Source organism: Dermacentor variabilis, chromosome 4 (assembly GCF_050947875.1).
Source record: "Dermacentor variabilis isolate Ectoservices chromosome 4, ASM5094787v1, whole genome shotgun sequence".
NCBI lineage: Eukaryota > Metazoa > Arthropoda > Arachnida > Ixodida > Ixodidae > Dermacentor > Dermacentor variabilis.
In genome coordinates, this window is record NC_134571.1 from 235544023 (window position 1) to 235561633 (window position 17611).

A 17611-nucleotide genomic window follows, 5' to 3' on the forward strand; every position below is an offset into this window, starting at 1 on the left:
GTGACACACTAGGTATTCAGTGGCCCCATAGAGACAGTTGGAAACCAACTTAGGGAACCAACATCCGGGAACGCAGGGTCACGTGGATGCTGCCTTCTATTGTTCACCGGCCTCAGCCGGCCTGCGGGGAGACGCATGTCTCCAAAACGTGGTCGGGCTAGGGAAAGTGGCGTTTACGCCATATTCTTCGTTCACCCTTTCCTTTCAGGTCGCGGGATCGGACTCGAACTGTCGAAGAGAGAGGTCACGCAGCCTTTCGCTCCGACGACCTCGCCTCGCCAGTCGGGTGCATCCCATGCGTCCCCGCTGCATCGTGCCTGCCCAAAGCCACCTAGAATTCAAGGCCTGCGCGCTCCGTCCGTGACGTCACGTACCTTGCCCGATCCCGCCGGAGTGCGCCTGCTTGCTACCGCCCGTTCGCCTTTGAACCGAAGTGAAATGGGAGCGTCCAAGAATTTCAATGCACGACCAGTATTTAGCGTCAGTTTATTTCTCGTAACAACATGAAGTTCCATTTACAGGCCCGCGGTTAAAACCATTATTTAACGGTGTCATGCTGTCATGCAAGAAAGAGAGTGGGCGACAGTAGCATTAAGGAAAAAAGGTTTATTTTCCAATACTAGAACTGATTAAAAAAAACACTGAACAATACCCTGACAGATTTACTTCAAATGCACACTGAAGAACGAAAAGGGAGTCCTCACAAACACTGTGAGGACTCTCACACTACAATACACTGACTACAAACAATACAAACAAATCCTTGAGCCAAACAACCTGTCTGAAGCTGGTCTGCATTACTAAAGCGTTTTGAGCTTTCTTTGCTGTTTCTTTTTTGACAGTTCAGTGTTTAAGAGGTCTGTCTCCATTTGGACATAATTTTTAAGCAATGTGTTCGCTGCTGTCCACAGTATATTTTGATAGACATCATCAGGATGATGACCTTGAGAACAGATATCGAATCCTTCATCGTCTATTACTTCTTGTGTCAAACTAATCAGCAATTCCCTTTGATGTCTGGAAGCATGAAACTGCACAACATTTTCTTGTGTAGTCAATTTCTCAAGAACTAGTTGCATTCGCAGCACGGCATCTATGACTACAGGCCTCGGGAACTTCCAACCACCCCGGGAGAGGTTCTCAATTATTATGTTGCGATCCAGCTCCATTTCTTTTTCCTGTGCGGTAAGGTTTTCTGCACAAGCTGTGCAAGGAATCTTTTCTAGAGCTGCATGTGCACAAAATCCTGCTATGTATGTAATAGCTGGCAAGCTCGACTCCTTGCTTTTAATGTCTTCTTCTGTTATTTTTATCTTGTAGTCTTCTATGAGGCGGCTGGCATCTAATGTTTTGCTGCTAGATTTCCACATGTCTCTCATTTCAGGGAAGATAAGCGAGTCTTGCAGCCTTAGCTTCGCTTCCGCCTCATATATTTGCTGTATGGAGACATGATAGTTTGTCCCACAAAGGCGACGGTATCTTCCAAACCTTTCTTCGAGGCTGTCAGTTTGGAATTTGCCAAGCAAGACATACTCTAAGTGGAGCTCGTCAATGCAATAGCGGCAGACGTCAATTAGGGAAAAAGTTGTGAGCCTGAGTGCAGCATGCGTATCAGTTGTCAGAGCACCGGTGTCCATTTTCACCTCTTTCCATACATCTAACCAGCTGACAAAAGAACTCAGGAACTGCACTTGCACACCATACAAGCTCGTCACTGGTTCTTGATAGGGACATCTTAGCCGACGGCCTTTCTGAGGCGTTTTTACGTTGACAATGTGCCACCACTTTAGTATCACACTGATAAAGTCTGCCATTCCTTCAGCATAGGACAGGCCAAGTTTTCCTCCAAGTGACTTCAGGGCTTCAATAACGAATGGATTGAAAACTTTCAGTGCTAGTTTTACGTTCTGTCTTTCTATGTTGGATGGGTGGAGAGCTTTGTATGTAAGCCCATAGCCAAACTTTGATAGGCTTTTTCTTTCAAATTCATGTATGTCACGGAGTGCCTTAAAAGAAGCTCCATTAATGCGAACTAATGATGATGCACTTGAAAACTCCGGATAGAAAATGCATGTTCCAGGACTTTTCTGATTAAGCCAATTGTTCCTCACACATTTTAATAAATGAACAGGATCCACTACATAAAATAGGGGCCTAGATTTGTCAGCAGGGTGAGGGTAAACAATATCCAACCTGTTATGCGGCGAAAACATGGACATCACTTTTCTGTTTATTGCATTGTTGTCTGTTATGACAGCAATAACTGTGAGCCCTGCCTTCTCAAGCTCCAAGATAACTTTTTTTCAGGACATCGTGCAACTGCCTTGCTTCGATACTAAAAACAGGCAAGATATGTGCAACATCCTTGTGCCCTGATAGCAAACTTTGAATCATGAAAACATGAGCAGTTTTTGCTGCATCAGAACAGTTTGCTGCTGTGCCAGTGAATGAGCCACCTTTGTAATTAAAGTACTGCGTCAAGTGAATTTCGTCCATCATGAGAATGACGACTTTTTCATGTTGCTTTAGATGATTTGTCCTTCTTTTGATGTAGTTCAAGAAATGTTCATCTGTCTGTTCGTGCGCAGGACTAGCACGATACTCGCCACAAATCCTCATCACTGTAGAAGGGTGTGGCAAAGTTATTTTGCTAGTACTGCGGACGAACCTATAGGCATGTGGGGAAATGGTATAAAGGATGCTTGAAAATATCATAAGCTCTGCTGGATACCTCAAAGCACTTTTATCCTTAAGGAGCAAGCGCAACTGTTCCGTTAAAAATTTAACTGTCTCTAACTGTTCTTGTGGCAAAAGATCCTCGTTCGCAATGTCATCGAGAAGTGAGCACACTAGCTAAAAAGACGCTTTCACTTTTTCATCTGCGTGACATATAGATGGTGCTTTGAACATTTTTACACTTTCTAACACAGACTCAAGAGTGCGCATATCATCTAGCTTGCTAGGCATAGTTACATCATCAGAAGAGAGTTTTGCCTTCCTCCAGAAGGCCGTAACCTTCATAAGGTGACTCACTATAACAGAGCGCTCCACCTCTAGTTCTCCGGAGTCACCTGCAATGTGCACGAAAAACACAGCGTCTTGAACAGTCTTCACCATCCAGAAATCGCACAACTGCAGTTGTGCGATTCCAGATGTACATGTACATCTGGAAGCCGTAAAAGCAGATCATTATATGACGCCAGCTTGTTCCTGTGCTCTTCTTCAGCATGTGCTGCCAGTGATAACTGCACGGCTTCATCCAGATGGGATGCTTCAAGGCGCCTTCGCTTGTCTTCCGGTGCATCACGCACTGGAGCAAAGTGTGATAGGTAGGCAGGGCTATTGGGGAAAATGGTTGGCACAGCCTCTTGTGTCAGACGTGTAAGTCCCATTGGTGCTTCCACTGTCCTCCCATCAGAAGCTGTATAGCTAGAGGTGGTCTTGAGAAACTCTGGCTTGAAATGTAGCTCGCAAACCTTCACAGCAAAAGAAAAGATGAATTATTAAGATTTGGGTTCGTTCACCATCCCCACCGGCATTTTTGTTTTCATATATAACGCGCCGTATAGAGTCGTCAGCAAATAGTAGTCAAGAAGGGCCGTGTCAATTGTAAGATCAGAGGTTCAGCATCAATAAGCACTCCAGACGAGTACAGAAGGCACAAGTGACTCGCCAAAACATTAAATACGAAATTCCAATATTTCTACCAGAAATGCAAACAGAAGCCAACTCTATTTCATTAATATGCCACTAGCTCAACTCGATTTCAGCACGAAGCTAGCAGGCAGCACAGGAACCAAAGGAAATCTTTTTCACCATTTGTACACAGTAAACAAAATATCTCCGTAAAAAAATGCATTGATTCAAGAAACGATAGACATTGCTTTAAAACTTGGCGCCTACGGAAGAGAACATGTGGATGTACTACATACCTTGGGATCGCGTAAGGTGCCGATGTCGACGTCGTCACGACGGATAGCTCTCACCCACTGCTTTCTGCGGGCAGCGTCACGCGGCAACGAAAAGAGTCTAACTTTAGGACCCTTATCGTAATTTCCGCGGCAGTTGGGTACGCAGCACCGACCCATCGCTGCTTTCGACGCACGCAGAAACCTTGCAGACCTTCGCACCACACCGCAGGCTTAGGCTTAACGCACTGATTCCAGCTTGGTCGTCGGCTTTACGAGCAGTGTCAACGTTGTTTGGAAACTTCCCCACACCACCACTTCACTTAAAAGACTATTCGGGCACTCTGCACGCGATGTGCTGCACTATGATCACAAAACAGTTCAAGAAATACAACATCCAAGCGTAAGCGTGCACATGCGCCGGTCAACAAAGGTAGAAAGAAAAAAAAACGTGCTGTTGACCGTCAGTGCCACCTGTCGGAAAGCCGAGAAAGCTAGGCCCGCTTCGGCTAGGGCCAAGTGTAGTGACGTCACAGCCACGAAAGACGGGAGTGCGGAGGCCTTGAAAATTCTAGATGGCGCTGGCCTGCCGCAGGATCACTCCCCCTACCCGGCGTCCACACTTCGAGTGACGAGACACCAAGACACCTGCTCCACGCACGGGTGTGGTGCCTTGTGCACGCGCCACGTGTGTTGTGTTGTGCACGCGCTGCGTGTGTCGAGCGAGAGTGTGTTCCTCGGTGGGCATGCGTTTCTCGCGACGTCCTGATATCGTGCCCTGCGGTTGTATTGTGTGAGCGGTTTTTTTTTCTTTTTTTTAAGCATGAGTTTCCGCCCGCCGGAAGGACGCCCACCGCGCGCGGTTCACCGTCGGCATGCCAGCATGTCGCTCGTGACATTCGAGCCGACTACTCTTCAAGAGCTGCGTGCGAGAGAAGAGCTCCAAAACCGCGACGCGCACATTGTCGACGAGTGGCTGCGCAAGCAAGCCACCACTACGCAACCAGCGGCTCCCGCTCTGCCTATGGCTGTACTCGACAGCACTGGGGCACAGGCAGCAGCTGTGGAGTTACCCCAGGCGAGCCCCATCTCCCTGACGCAGCACTCCACCCTTGCTGAGAGGACTGCCGCCTCCCATCCCTCTTCAGACGACGAGGAAGAAATGGACTCCTCGAGCTCGCGGAAACGCGCCCGTGAAGCTGAGAGTGAGGAGGACGACATGGCCGGCCCTCGCAAGCAGCCACCATGCGCCGCACCGTGCTCCGAAGCTCACGTATCACCCGACGTACGCTCGGAGCGGACGGATGTCGACAGCCCAATCCCCCGACAACCAGGAGTGACGGCCATCAAATCGTCCCTGACCCACGCACAAGATGGCGCTGGTCTCGAAACGTCGGCGCCGGCCATAGAGTTAGCAGAACAACTCTAGAGGAAAAGCTGGGCCGGAAAAGCGGGAACCTCTAGGGCGCCGCCCTGTTGCTACCGGTCAATGTGGCCAGCGCAATTACTATTGAAAAAGCTGAAAACAAGTACAGGTCACCTTATGCTTTGTCATCTAAATACGCATACCTGATGGCTTTATGAAGGTTGTGCATTAATATTAAGTCTATAGAAAGCGATCGCTAAGTCCGTTACTTATGTAAATCACGATGTACGCATTCATGCAATAAAGGATGACGCGAATTTCGGTTTCGAATCTGTTTTTTGGATGCGTAGTAGTTTCGTACAGTTTAGGTTTGAGGCGTTCGTTTGACATGCGATCGCGCGTCGACATCGGACGCTATGGCACACTCGTGCCTTATGTGCCACCGAACCCCCGAAGTGCTCTGGCATATACCTTCACATGTAAGTAAACGAATGTATCTCCTTGTTGAGAATGTCACGCGAGTAGGCAGCTCTTGTGGTGCATCACAATCGTTTGAGAAGCGTCACAGTAGAGCATTTTTCTACATGCGGAGCGGCGTTTTTATTTGCTGGTTTCCCTTCAGTAGGAAATTGCTGGACAGGCGGACCAGCACACCGGAATTGTACTGGCGAAGCCACAAGCAACTCAAAGAATCTGTTTAATTTAAATGTTGCACTTTGAACAATCATGCTTCTACTAAGGCCACAGCAGAAAAACAGCCATGATGCCGAGTATTTCTGTGCCACGAAGTAATCAAGAGGCGAGTGCCTAATGCGGACGAAATCGAGTGCATCGAGACTTAGAACGACAGAAAGCTGAGCTAGTTGGTAAGGATTCATTATGCAAAACAGAGGTGAGGCGTGCAGACAGGACACAAGAGTAGAGAAGTGGGCGGCGCTCGTGTTGTTTGCTTGTAAATACTCTACTCTTGTGTCCTGTCTGCACGCCTCACCTCCGTTTTGCATAACGAGTGCATCAACCCACATATTAATAGCGTAGGCGTTTTATTAACTGTGCAATATTTTCAACGCTTCCTTGCATGCAATCTCATGTGGAATATCTTTCTTGGTCACAAATTTGTGCAGGGAATCTATTTGCATGATAGACTCCGGTCCTGTGAACGGAGTGAAGTGAGAGGCAAGTGAACGGTCCTGTGGGACCGTTCACTTGCCCTTGATGCTGAGTCTTTTACATGTATCCATAAACTGCAGATATGCACATCAGATCCCTGCGAGCATTTTAAAAATTCAATTATTTTAGACAACAGGCACATATGCAATACTGACATAATCTCAAATACCACTAAGCAGCTGGGACACATTTTTGTTGGCCATACTCGCAGGTAAAATAAGTAGATCATGTGGACAGCTCCAACTCATTTTCCTTAAATCAGTGTGTACAAGGGGTACGCAAAAATAATTTTTTTTTCTCGCGCACCGATTATTTTGCTGTATAAGCAAGAAAACTCACCACGTTAGTGTAACATATCTTGTTCATCACACTAATATGTGCTTTAATTTACCAAGTGAGATGAGTTACTTTTATGGCTCATTGAGTCATATCACACTGCAAGCTGCATTCATCAATCTTCAATTGGATTTTGCAAATGTTTAATGAAACATGTTTCCCTTTTATGCAGATATGCAATGGCAAGCCCTTCCGTGTGTTCCAAAGGTAAAATTTAAGCTCTAAATTAAAGAAGACATTTCTAGTCCGAAACAAGCAAAAATGGTGAATGCAGAGTATCAGAAGCCCATGGTACAGAAATTATGAGAAGTACCGAATGATTTTAAGGAAAGAGTTGTGGAGGTCAAGCAAGTCAATATAGGTAGTATACTCTGCAAAATTATGCGAATGAGTGGATGTCAAACAATGGGTCAGAAAATGCGTTGTTTTTCTGCAAAACAAAAGCTGATTGTCATTACGTAAGTCACTTTAGCATCATGAGACTGCTGCTTGATAAATTCAGAAATAAACCAAAAAACAAGACACGCAAAAATAAAAAAAACTATTTAATGATGCTCTCTCCACACTGGGATAAATAAAAACAAACACATCACATCTAATGTGGACATATGAGACGCCTTGTGAAACACTAAAGGAAAAATTCAGTTTCGAGCTATGGCACTTGCCGCATAGATGCGGGGGCCTTGCACTAATAGTGATAGTTACCACTGCATTTAGAAATTGAAAGCATTCGTGCAGACAAGGATGATTCTTTATATTTTTGGCTACCACGTGAAATGCCTCCACCAAGTGTCACAATGCTGCACGCAGCCATACTAAGGATCTCGCAGCAACACCTGCAGGTAAAAAGCAGAAGCAGTCAAAGTGCTGGTGTGTTCTGGACACTATGTTTGAAAACTTTTAGGCAAGAAGAGTGCAAGAAGCAGACATAACTGAATTTATTTTCATAATTCCCCATTTGAATGGCCTTTTCTTTTTGCTTAGACAATGCCTATGCCTAGCCACAGCAGCGCCCTCATACAGACTCCGCAAGCCAAGAGGCCGTGGAGGCAAATGCAGGTAAGAGGCAATAAGCAATAGCACTGGTATCGACATTCATCTAATTTCTTTTTATTTCGTTTAGGCGGCCAGCACACCTCGAACAGCCACCTTGACTGCGGGTGTGTCACCCTAGTCACCAAGGAAACATTTGAGGGAAAGCGACAGGCAATGTGAACAGCCACTTCTCCATGTAAACGATACTCTTTCTCTTTATACAAAATAAAGTTCTATGTAGTCCTCGGTGTTACAACAAAAAATGAAAGTAAACAATCCGATTGTGGAATTGCGTTTATTACAGTGATTCCTATGACAGTTACTGACACGTTGACAACTTGAACAGGTCAATTCGTCCATAGCCTCCTCTATATTTCAAAAATAAAGGAGGCTATGATCCGTCATGGCAAGGAATTGTATGTATAAATAAAAAAAGGGGGGGGTATGTGTGTGTGTTTGTAGTGGGGGGTATAGGATTGGGGCGGTACGAAAAAATGTACCAACACCGTCCTCTAGACCCATTCCGTTAAGGTACCGTAACAAAGGGTATTATGCATAAAGTTCATACAACCAACTCTGATATTACTACACACGCCAGGCGACGCGAGCTACATTTGCCACGACGCATTCGCGACTGCACCGGATGCCCTCCATATTATTCTCGTTAATCGTGCTCACTGCACCGAGGCAAAAGAAAGATCATGGGCGCAGGTGCCTTTAAAGTATCTCGACCTTGCGAGGCACTGCTGCGCGTGCCAGGGGAGCTGTCCGTGCGAACACTCCCTGGCACACACCTGCCTCGGCGGCCCCAACCTACATACCGTGCTGCTTCGAGCTTTGATCCCCCCACTGTCCCTTGGGTGCCCTGGAGTTCCTGCGCCGCCTGCTTTATTATAATCTCAGGTGCTCTCCTGAGACTTCCGTTTGTCGGTTACATGTGCCCTACAGCTGGATCAGTACTTATAATAAAAAAACCCGATCTATCATCGCGACGATAGATCGCGAAAGCGAGTTTTGCAACATACCGCGCCCGTGCGAAGAGAATTACGGAACGCCAAAGAGGAATCTGACCAAAGCTTCGCGCTCGTAACCTCGTCGAGTGACACTCCTGCAACAGGCGTGACCGCTGAAAACCGCATAGCGCCGGAAACTTCAACAGGATCATCTCTCGGTTGCATAACTACCACCTGTACGGCCAACATGGACCACACCCCACACCTTCCCGCAACATAGAATAAAGAACCAACTTATAAAACCCAAACACACAACATCACAAGCGAGACGCCATGCTGCTACGCTGCTATGGTTGCCGGATTAAAACTGACTACTGTCACCAAGTCTAGCAAGCGTCTCAGGAGCTGGCAACCTGGGCGCGTAGCAACATGGCGGCGCTCTTGCGGTTCCCGATTTCAATGCATGGGCCCTATGGGTAGCTTGTCCTCTAGAGTCAGCATAGTAACTCTATGGCGCCGGCTGCTGCGACTTTCCTATCCCCGCTGGATGGATGGATGGATGGATGGATGTTATGAGCGTCCCCTTTGGAACGGGGCGGTGGCTTGCGCCACCAAGCTCTTGCTACTATGCTGCCTAATATCCTACCTAGGTTAACCAATGAAAAAAAAAACACTATGAACTACCACGTCCAAATTTTCTGATACCCTATTGCGAACTGTGCTTTTGTACGTCTCCGTCTTTTGTCGTTTCCCTACTTTTCTTCCACCAATCCTCCAATCGCCTCTTACTGATGTCTATTGCGGACCTGTTTGCTTTACCACTGCTCCCGCTGAACCCAAGGGCTTCAAGGAGGCCAGTGGTGCCTGAATCGACCGCTGGATAGACGTCTTCACATTCTAATAAAATATGCTCCGTCGTTTCCCTAGCTTTACCGCAGCAAGCACATGCTTCTTCTTCCTTCTTATATCTCGCTTTATAGGTGCGTGTTCTAAGGCATCCCGATCTCGCTTCGAAAAGTAATGAGCTTCCCTTTGAGTTATCATAAATGGTTTCTTTCCTAATTTCGTTTTTTCCCCTTAAGTAGTTACTCATGGCAGGTTTCTTTTCCATTGCCGCCACCCATGAGATTAATTCAGCCTCTCTGACTTTCCGCTTGACCTTCTTTGTTGCTGTGTTGCCCACCCCACAGGCCGCATACTTGTTGGTAAGCTTCCTAGTTCTTTTCCTCCACTGTGAATCAATGTTTTGCCTGTACAGATACCTGAACACTCTCCCAGCCCATTTACTTTCCTCCATATTCCTCAGCCGTTCTTCATACTCAATTTTACTGCGAGCTTCCCTCACTTCAAAACTAGTCCAGCCCATATCCTCTTGCACAGCTTCATTTGTAGTCTTCCCGTGAGCGCCCAATGCGAGGTCACCCACCGACCTTTGGTTCCCGTCGAGTCCTGATAGTACCCCTGATTTAAAGCAAACAACCGCATTTCCAAAAGTAAGTCCTGGAACCATTACCCCTTTCCACATACCTCGGAGGACCTCGTACCTATTGTATCCCCATAGCGCTCTGTGCTTCATTATGGCTGCATTTCTCTTCCCCTTGACTGTTATGGTTTTTTCCTGTGTTTCCATATATCCGTTGCCTTCGTTTATCCATATACCAAGGTATTTATATTCTGTTACCCGAGATATTTTTTGGCCCCGTATCTCCACTGTCTATTCACTGTTTTCATTGAATACAATAACACCTGATTTTCTTACACTAAATTTCAAACCTAAATTGTTGCCTTCCTGTCCACAGATATTAGCCAAACGTTGCAAATCACTTTGCTTGTTTGCGAGCAACACAATGTCGTCCGCATAAAATAAACCTGGGAGTTGCTGCTCTATTACTGTACCTGCCTGTTTGTATGAGAGATTAAACCCGATATTACTTCCTTCTAGCGCCCTCTCCATCCTCACCATGTACATCATAAACAGCAGCGGGGATAAAGGGCACCCCTGCCTCAGTCCCTTGTTGATATGAACTTTCTCCGCGCTCCTCATCCCTTCCCATTCAACGCAAACAGTATTTTCTAGGTAAATCTCTCTCAAAAGCTGTATACAATCGTTACCTAAGCCTTCCCCTTCCAGAATATCCCACAAAATGCTGCGGTCTACGTTGTCGTATGCTCCTGTAATGTCCAAAAAGGCCACATACAACGGTCTGCTTTCTGCTTTTGATATTTCAATACACTGAGTAAGAACAAACAAGTTATCATCCAAACACCTACCTATTCTAAAGCCATTCTGAAGCTCTCCCAAAATGCCATTATTTTCTGCCCATGCTTGAAGCTTAATTTTGATTGCCTGCATTGCTAGCCTGTATATTACCGATGTAATGGTCAACGGTCTATACGAGTGAATTCTGTCTTTCTCCCCCTTACCTTTATAAATTAAATTCATTCTACTTTGTCGCCAACTGTCTGGTATTCGTCTATCTTTCAAAGTTTTTTCAACTGCTTTCACGAGAGCTTCCTTACTTTTTGGTCCCAGTTCATTTATCAGCCTAACGGGAACCTCGTCTAGCCCTGTGGCTGTGCGCTTAGGAATTTTCTCTTCCGCTTTCTTCCAGTTTAAATTTGTAAGCACTAGCTCCTTTCCCCCTTGGGTCTCTTTCATGCTCTTTTTTTCTTCAAATGCAACCTCGTCCTTGCCTTGGAAAGATTCGGCTGTTACTTTTTGGATGTAATTTATTGCTGCTTCTCCTGCCAGTCTGTTTTCATCTTCGTCTAGGATATGTTGTTGTATTGTTGTTGACTTCCTGCCTAATAATTTTATGTGATTACAAAATATTCTAGGTGCGGCCTTCTTTTTCTCACGTATTTCTGACAACCAACTTTCTCTTTCACCTTTTAATTTTGCTTGCACCAGTATTTGAACCATAGACTTTTTCTCCCGGTAACGTGAGCGCCGTCTCTCGGACGCCTGATGAGTCATCGACTGCCTCCTTTGCACTTTCTCCAAGAGAGGGCGCGACTACTCATGATCACGCTCCACCAGCTACTGGACAGAGCGCAGCTACCTTCCTGAAGGATCCGCCAGCTCCCCCTGCAAAGCGCCTTGCCTCCAAAAAGAAGGGCAAGGGGAAGCGACGGACAACTCCAGGCAGCCTGCAGCCTCCAGCGACTGCTACCACCTCGGGCCCAGCGGCTTCTCCACAGCAACAGGCGCCACTGAAGAACACCCCCACCAGTCCTCAAATCGCACTCTCCCTGGCACCCGAGAGCGGCGAACCAGCACAGGACGCGTTCACCACCGTCCTCTACAGGAACGCCCAGCGTCGCGCCAGGGCTCTACAACAAGCCGCCACCATACCGGTTGACCCAGCGGTGGTCGGGACGGCCCTGTTCCGCCCTTCTGGCCCGGGAGGGGCCTTCGAGCGAGGATCCCGCCTTGCTATTGCCGCCGTGCTCTCTGCGCTACCAGGGGTGTCCGCGGTCCGGGTTACCACTAAAAGAAACATCGTGGCCGCGGACGCGACCTCGCAGGCCTGCTTGGAGGAACTGCTCGCCACCACCGAGCTCCGAGGCATTCCCGTTGCTGCTCGTCCACCAGCTGTCCGTGGAAACAGCACGGGCTTTATACACGGCATTGACGGAGAGACTACCGACGCAGAGCTGGCTGGTGCGATCGAGTCCAGTGTCCCTATCTTGTCTGCGACCCGCTCCGGCAACAAGGCGATGCTTCGCTTTAGCAGCCCGGTCCCTCCCGAGCATGTGTCCATATACAAGCTCCAGTTCCGGGTGAGGCCTGGAAGACCGCGCCCACTGCAGTGCCAGCAATGTGGCCGCTATGGGCACGTGGCTGCAACCTGCGACAGACCTACCAGCTGTCTGCACTGTGGGAGGTCACACGAGCAAGGAGAAAGGTGCCCAAATGCCGCCCACTGCAATAATTGTGGTGGCAATCACCCTGCTAATACTCCTGCCTGCCCCAGGTGGCAGAAAGAACGTAGGGTGGCAACCATCATGGCGACCGCCCCTACTCCCCTCTCTCGTCGTGCCGTCCAGGCCTCTGTGCGGGAAGAGACACAGCAGGCGAAGACCTCCACGCAAGTCTCGTATGCACAGGCCCTAACCGGCCGCTCACGAATGCACCAGTCGGCGATGCTCCCTCCTGGCCAGCCACCCAAAGCAGCCCCACGGACCCTCCGAGCCGGACGATCTGTAGCCACCACCACAACCACGGAGGCACCAGCCACACCACCACCGCAGGCCTGTACAGATTCCCGCGACCAGCTGATCGCGAGCCTGCAGCTGACGCTGAAGGCCATCGGAGAGATGCTGCCTGCTGATAGCACACTCCGAGCCCTCTGCCTCCAGGCGGGAGGCGTGCCGTCCATCCAACACCAGCATGGCTAGCATCCCATCGAGGTCCCGCCGCAGCCGCCCGAGGGTGCTCCAGTGGAATGTAAACTCGCTGCGGCGACGGCACGGCGAGCTGTGTGAGTACCTCTTGCAGTGCGACTTCGACGTTCTCGCACTGCAGGAGGTATACGCCGTGGCCGAGAACCTACGGCTCCCCGGCTACACGGGATACTCGGGCGCCACCACCTGTGCCACACGCAGTTGCACTGCGGCACCCTGCCTAGATGGAGCCCACAAGACAGGGAAGCCACGCACGGCAATCTACGTCCGCAGCACCCTGGCGCATGCTGTTCTACCCGTTACTGACATCGCGGGTGGCCCCCTGGAGTCATGTGCCGTCACCGTACGCCTTGGCAGTCAGGACACGGCTGTGGCGAGCATCTACATTCGTCCAGGAAAGCCGTGGGATCCCTCCAGCCTCGTCCAGCTGGCTGTTCGCCTCGGTGGGCATGCAGTCCTGTGCGGTGACTTCAACGCACACCACACGGATTGGGGTAGCCGCAGCTGCACCCGCCGAGGCAAGGACCTCACAGACGCCATCAGCCGAGCTGGCCTGCTGATCATGAACACCGGGGAGCCTACCTACGTCCGCCGCGGAGCACGCACGGCCATCGACCTCTCCCTCACCACCGAGCAGTGCTACTACTCCTGGGCCACAACTCCGGACACATGGGGGTCTGACCACTTCCCTATCGTGATCAGCCCCGGGTCTGGGAGAAGGCCTAGATCAAGAACATACCACGTCACAGACTGGTCCCTGTTCCGGAAGCACTGCAGCTATTTGGACGATGGCCATGACTTCCTCAACGCCATCGCGGACTGTGCTCAGGCTGCCACCGTTCAGTGCTCTGCCCAACCAGATACCCCCGCTCCGGACATCCACCTGCTCAACCTCCGCGCCTCCAGGCGCCGTATGAAGCGCAGAGCAATCCGGACGGGCAAGGCTGAGCTTGGACCGAGTACAGACGCGCGGATGCCCGCTGCAGACGCCAGGCCCCGCGCAGGAGGAGCCAGAGCTGGAGGAGCCTCTACTCTGCCATCGAGGACAGGTCCAGGGGACCCCTGGCTTGGAGACTGCTCAAATCTCTCACCGGCAGGAGAACAATCCTACAACCTGTCCTCGCCGCTGCCATCACGCTGGGCGTCAGCGAAGAGGCCCTTGCGGAGCTCTTCGCCGACCAGTTCGCGCCGGCTGTACCACGCACTGCAGCCATCCTGCCGGTAGGACAGCCTTCCTTCAGCCTTCAGCTGCCCGCACAACCATCACCCGGGGTGGACATCGAGCCAAGTTACTGCTATCTGCCAGGACCCACTGACGCTGCATGAACTCCAAGTGGCCCTGAAGAGGGGGAAGCGCCGCAGCGCACCAGGAGCCGACGGAGTGACGACCCAAATGCTCCGCAACCTGACCGCCAGCGAGCAGCAGCGCCTGCTCGACTGCTACAATGACATCTGGCGGTCAGGGCAGGTGCCGGAGTCATGGCGCACAGCCATCGTGGCCCCCATCCTGAAGGCCGGAAAGCCGGCTGGAAACGTGAGCTCCTACCGGCCGGTCTCCCTCACTTCCGCCGCCTGCAAGGTGATGGAGGCCATTGCTTTGGCCCGACTGGACTGGGTGGTCCGTGCCCGTGGCTTCCTGGCCGACGAGCAGACGGGGTTCCGGCGGCGCCGGTGCACCGCGGACTCCATCGCGGATGTGGTCTCCACGCTGGAAGAGGCCAAGGCCTGCGGTGACGCCGTGCTCCTGGTGCTTATCGATATCAAGGGGGCCTTCGATGGCCTGCCCCACCCAGTCGTTCAGCAGGCCCTGGACCTACTTAGCATCAACGGGAATCTGCGGCGGTTTATCTCGTCGTTCCTGGAGGAACGCACCCTCAGGGTACGAGTGGGCCGATCGAGGAGCTCCCCTCGGCCGGTGGCAGCGGGCGTCCCACAAGGGTCAGTAGTGAGCCCCTTCCTGTTCAACCTGGCCCTGGCCCGGCTTCCTGCAGCCCTGCCGATCGACCCCGACTATCCGGTGAGCGCCTCCATTTCGCGGACGACATCGCCCTGTGGGTGCGAAGCCCACCACACAACCACCGCAGCGCGCTCGGCCCTGCAAAGAGCTCTCGACACCGCTGCTGCTTACCTGAGCAGCATTGGCCTTACCATCTCGGCAAGGAAGACGGAGGCCATGCTGCTCCACCCAAGAGCAGCCGCCCGCCGCACAGCACCCCGGCTGCACCTGGAAGGCGTCCAGCTACCCTGGAGCACTGCAGTGACGTACGTGGGGCTACGCATTGATCACCGACTGTCCTGGCTGCCTGCTGTCAAGACCCTGCATGTGCAGGTCCTCCGGGTCCGCAAGGCAGTCTCCCAGCTTCTTGCCCGAGGACAGGGCTGTACCACTGGGTGGGCACTGCGGCTGTACGATGCAGCAGCTACCTCACGCCTGCGGTACGCCCTCCCACTCGTGGCACTACCACCTGCCCGTCTCAAGAAGCTGGAGCTGCAGCATCGTGCCGCGATTAGGCTCTGCCTGGCCGCTCCCCGCAGCTCCCAAGTCGCTGCAACCTTGGCCGAGGCGGGAGCATGGCCCCTGTCACTCCTCCTCCTGCAGCAGGGGCTACGCCACGTTGACCGCCTCCACCATGGACCAGACGGCAGTGCCCTGCTCTCCCGACTGCGCTCGCGGCCCCATTCACAGATGGGCAGACTCTGTGGGCTGTACGAGGAGGTGATTGGGAGGCCTCCAGCGAACAACGCACAGCTGCCTCCTTCCCAGAGACCACCCATACCCATCACCACAGAGCTGCCCAGCGTTTCCAAACGGCGCTCCCCGACTTGTGCCCTTCAACAGACGGCTGCCTCCCTCCTGCATGAGGACCACGGAGGAAACCTGCAGATCTACGTTGACGGCTCGGTGATGCCGGACACAGGCTCGTCGACTGCGGCCTGCGTGGTACCCGCTTTGCAGAAGAGCAAGCAGTATCGCCTCCCCGACCATGCGACGTCAACAGCGGCAGAGGTAGCAGGCCTTCACCTGGCTGTGGACTTACTCGCAGAGGAGCTGCCGGTGACCCCAGTGACCATCTACTGCGACTCCAAGGCGGCACTTCTCAGCCTGCAGAGGCCAGAAAGGGCCAGCCTCGGGGTTGCCCTGCTCTCGACAAGGCTGATGGCGCTCCAGGAGGCGGGCTGCTCAGTGTCCCTGCACTGGCTTCCAGCCCACATAGGGATACCGGGCAACGAGGAAGCAGATGCACTGGCTAAGCGTGCCCACCACTGCGTGGTCCCGCCCAGCCTGGCTGTGACAGCCAATGATTTCACAAGCCACAGGCTTCGGCGCCATCTGCTGGCCTGCCATCCGGACAAGCGGACGTCCTTGGGCCGCCCTCCGCGACCACTTCCACAGCGCGGCCTTGCACGCAGGGAGACCTCCCTCCTCCTGCGACTGAGGATTGGCTGCTGTTGGACGGGTGCTCGCCGCCACCGGCATGGCCTCATCGCCTCTCCAGCCTGTGCCTCCTGTGGGGAGCCCGAGACCCTGGAGCACCTCCTACTGGCCTGCCCTGCTTACCTACAGCAGTGTGACCGTCTCCTGCAGGAGTTCCGATGCCTGGGGCTTCCTTCTGCACGGCAGGAAGACATCCTCTTCCCTGGTCGTAGCGAGCTGCCAGCCCTCCTAAGTGTCGTCGAGTACCTCGACTCGTCGGGGCTCTCGGCGAGACTCTAGGATTTTCTGCAAAGACGGATAGCCTCACGGCTATCCAAACCACTACAGGCTACTCGACCTGCCCCAATCATCTGGCTCCTGCTGGATCACCGCCCCCCTGGCCTTGTCACCAGATCACCACTCCTACCGGACCCAATGGGCCCTCCCTGCCGGACTGCTCAGCCGCTGCCCATGGCGTCACTTTAACTCTCTACTCTCCTATCTCCTTTGCTCCCACTCTCCCCCCCACCCCTGTTGACGCTGAGCCGTGCTCCCGCAAGGGCTGCAGAAAACAGCGTCAACCTTTCCTTCTCCCTTCAAGAACCACTTCTCTCTCCTTTCACTCTTTCCTTCTATGCATCGCTAGCACGCCGACTGGGTGCCACACCGCCTGAGTGCTTGCCGTCTTGTCCGTTCTTGCCAGCGCACTCCTCTCGTGAAAAATGCTCACTTGCGATCGTCATTCCTACTGAGAAGCCTACATCTTGAAATACGCAGCAATGTGGCCACGAATTTTTGTGAGTGTTAGAATTAATATAGGCGAAACAACAATTACAAAAAAGTCGGCGCTCGTGGCCACCGTCTTCGATGTGGGATGAACTCGGATACACAGAAGCATGGATCTTACAATGGTGAGTGCATTTTTCTTGCGCATGTTATAAGTTTTATAAGGAGCAATATAACCCAAGCAATATCACGCGGTATATATATTATTGAAACAGGCCTGGCTAATGTAGAGTGC

At 51.6% G+C, this 17611-nt stretch overlaps 2 protein-coding genes across 2 annotated transcripts; one reads left to right on the forward strand and one right to left on the reverse strand.

Moving 5' to 3' along the window:
• Positions 1-800: 800 nt before the first annotated feature.
• On the reverse strand, positions 801-1501 carry LOC142578542 (uncharacterized). The gene has a single exon (XM_075687913.1). The coding sequence runs from the start codon at positions 1377-1379 to the stop codon at positions 801-803; it is 579 nt and encodes a 192-aa protein (XP_075544028.1). The 5' UTR covers positions 1380-1501.
• A 13067-nt stretch (positions 1502-14568) lies between these two features.
• LOC142578544 (uncharacterized) lies at positions 14569-17076 on the forward strand. Its single transcript, XM_075687914.1, has 2 exons — positions 14569-16853; positions 17004-17076. The coding sequence occupies exons 1-2, from the start codon at positions 14569-14571 to the stop codon at positions 17074-17076; spliced, it is 2358 nt and encodes a 785-aa protein (XP_075544029.1).
• Positions 17077-17611: the final 535 nt, after the last annotated feature.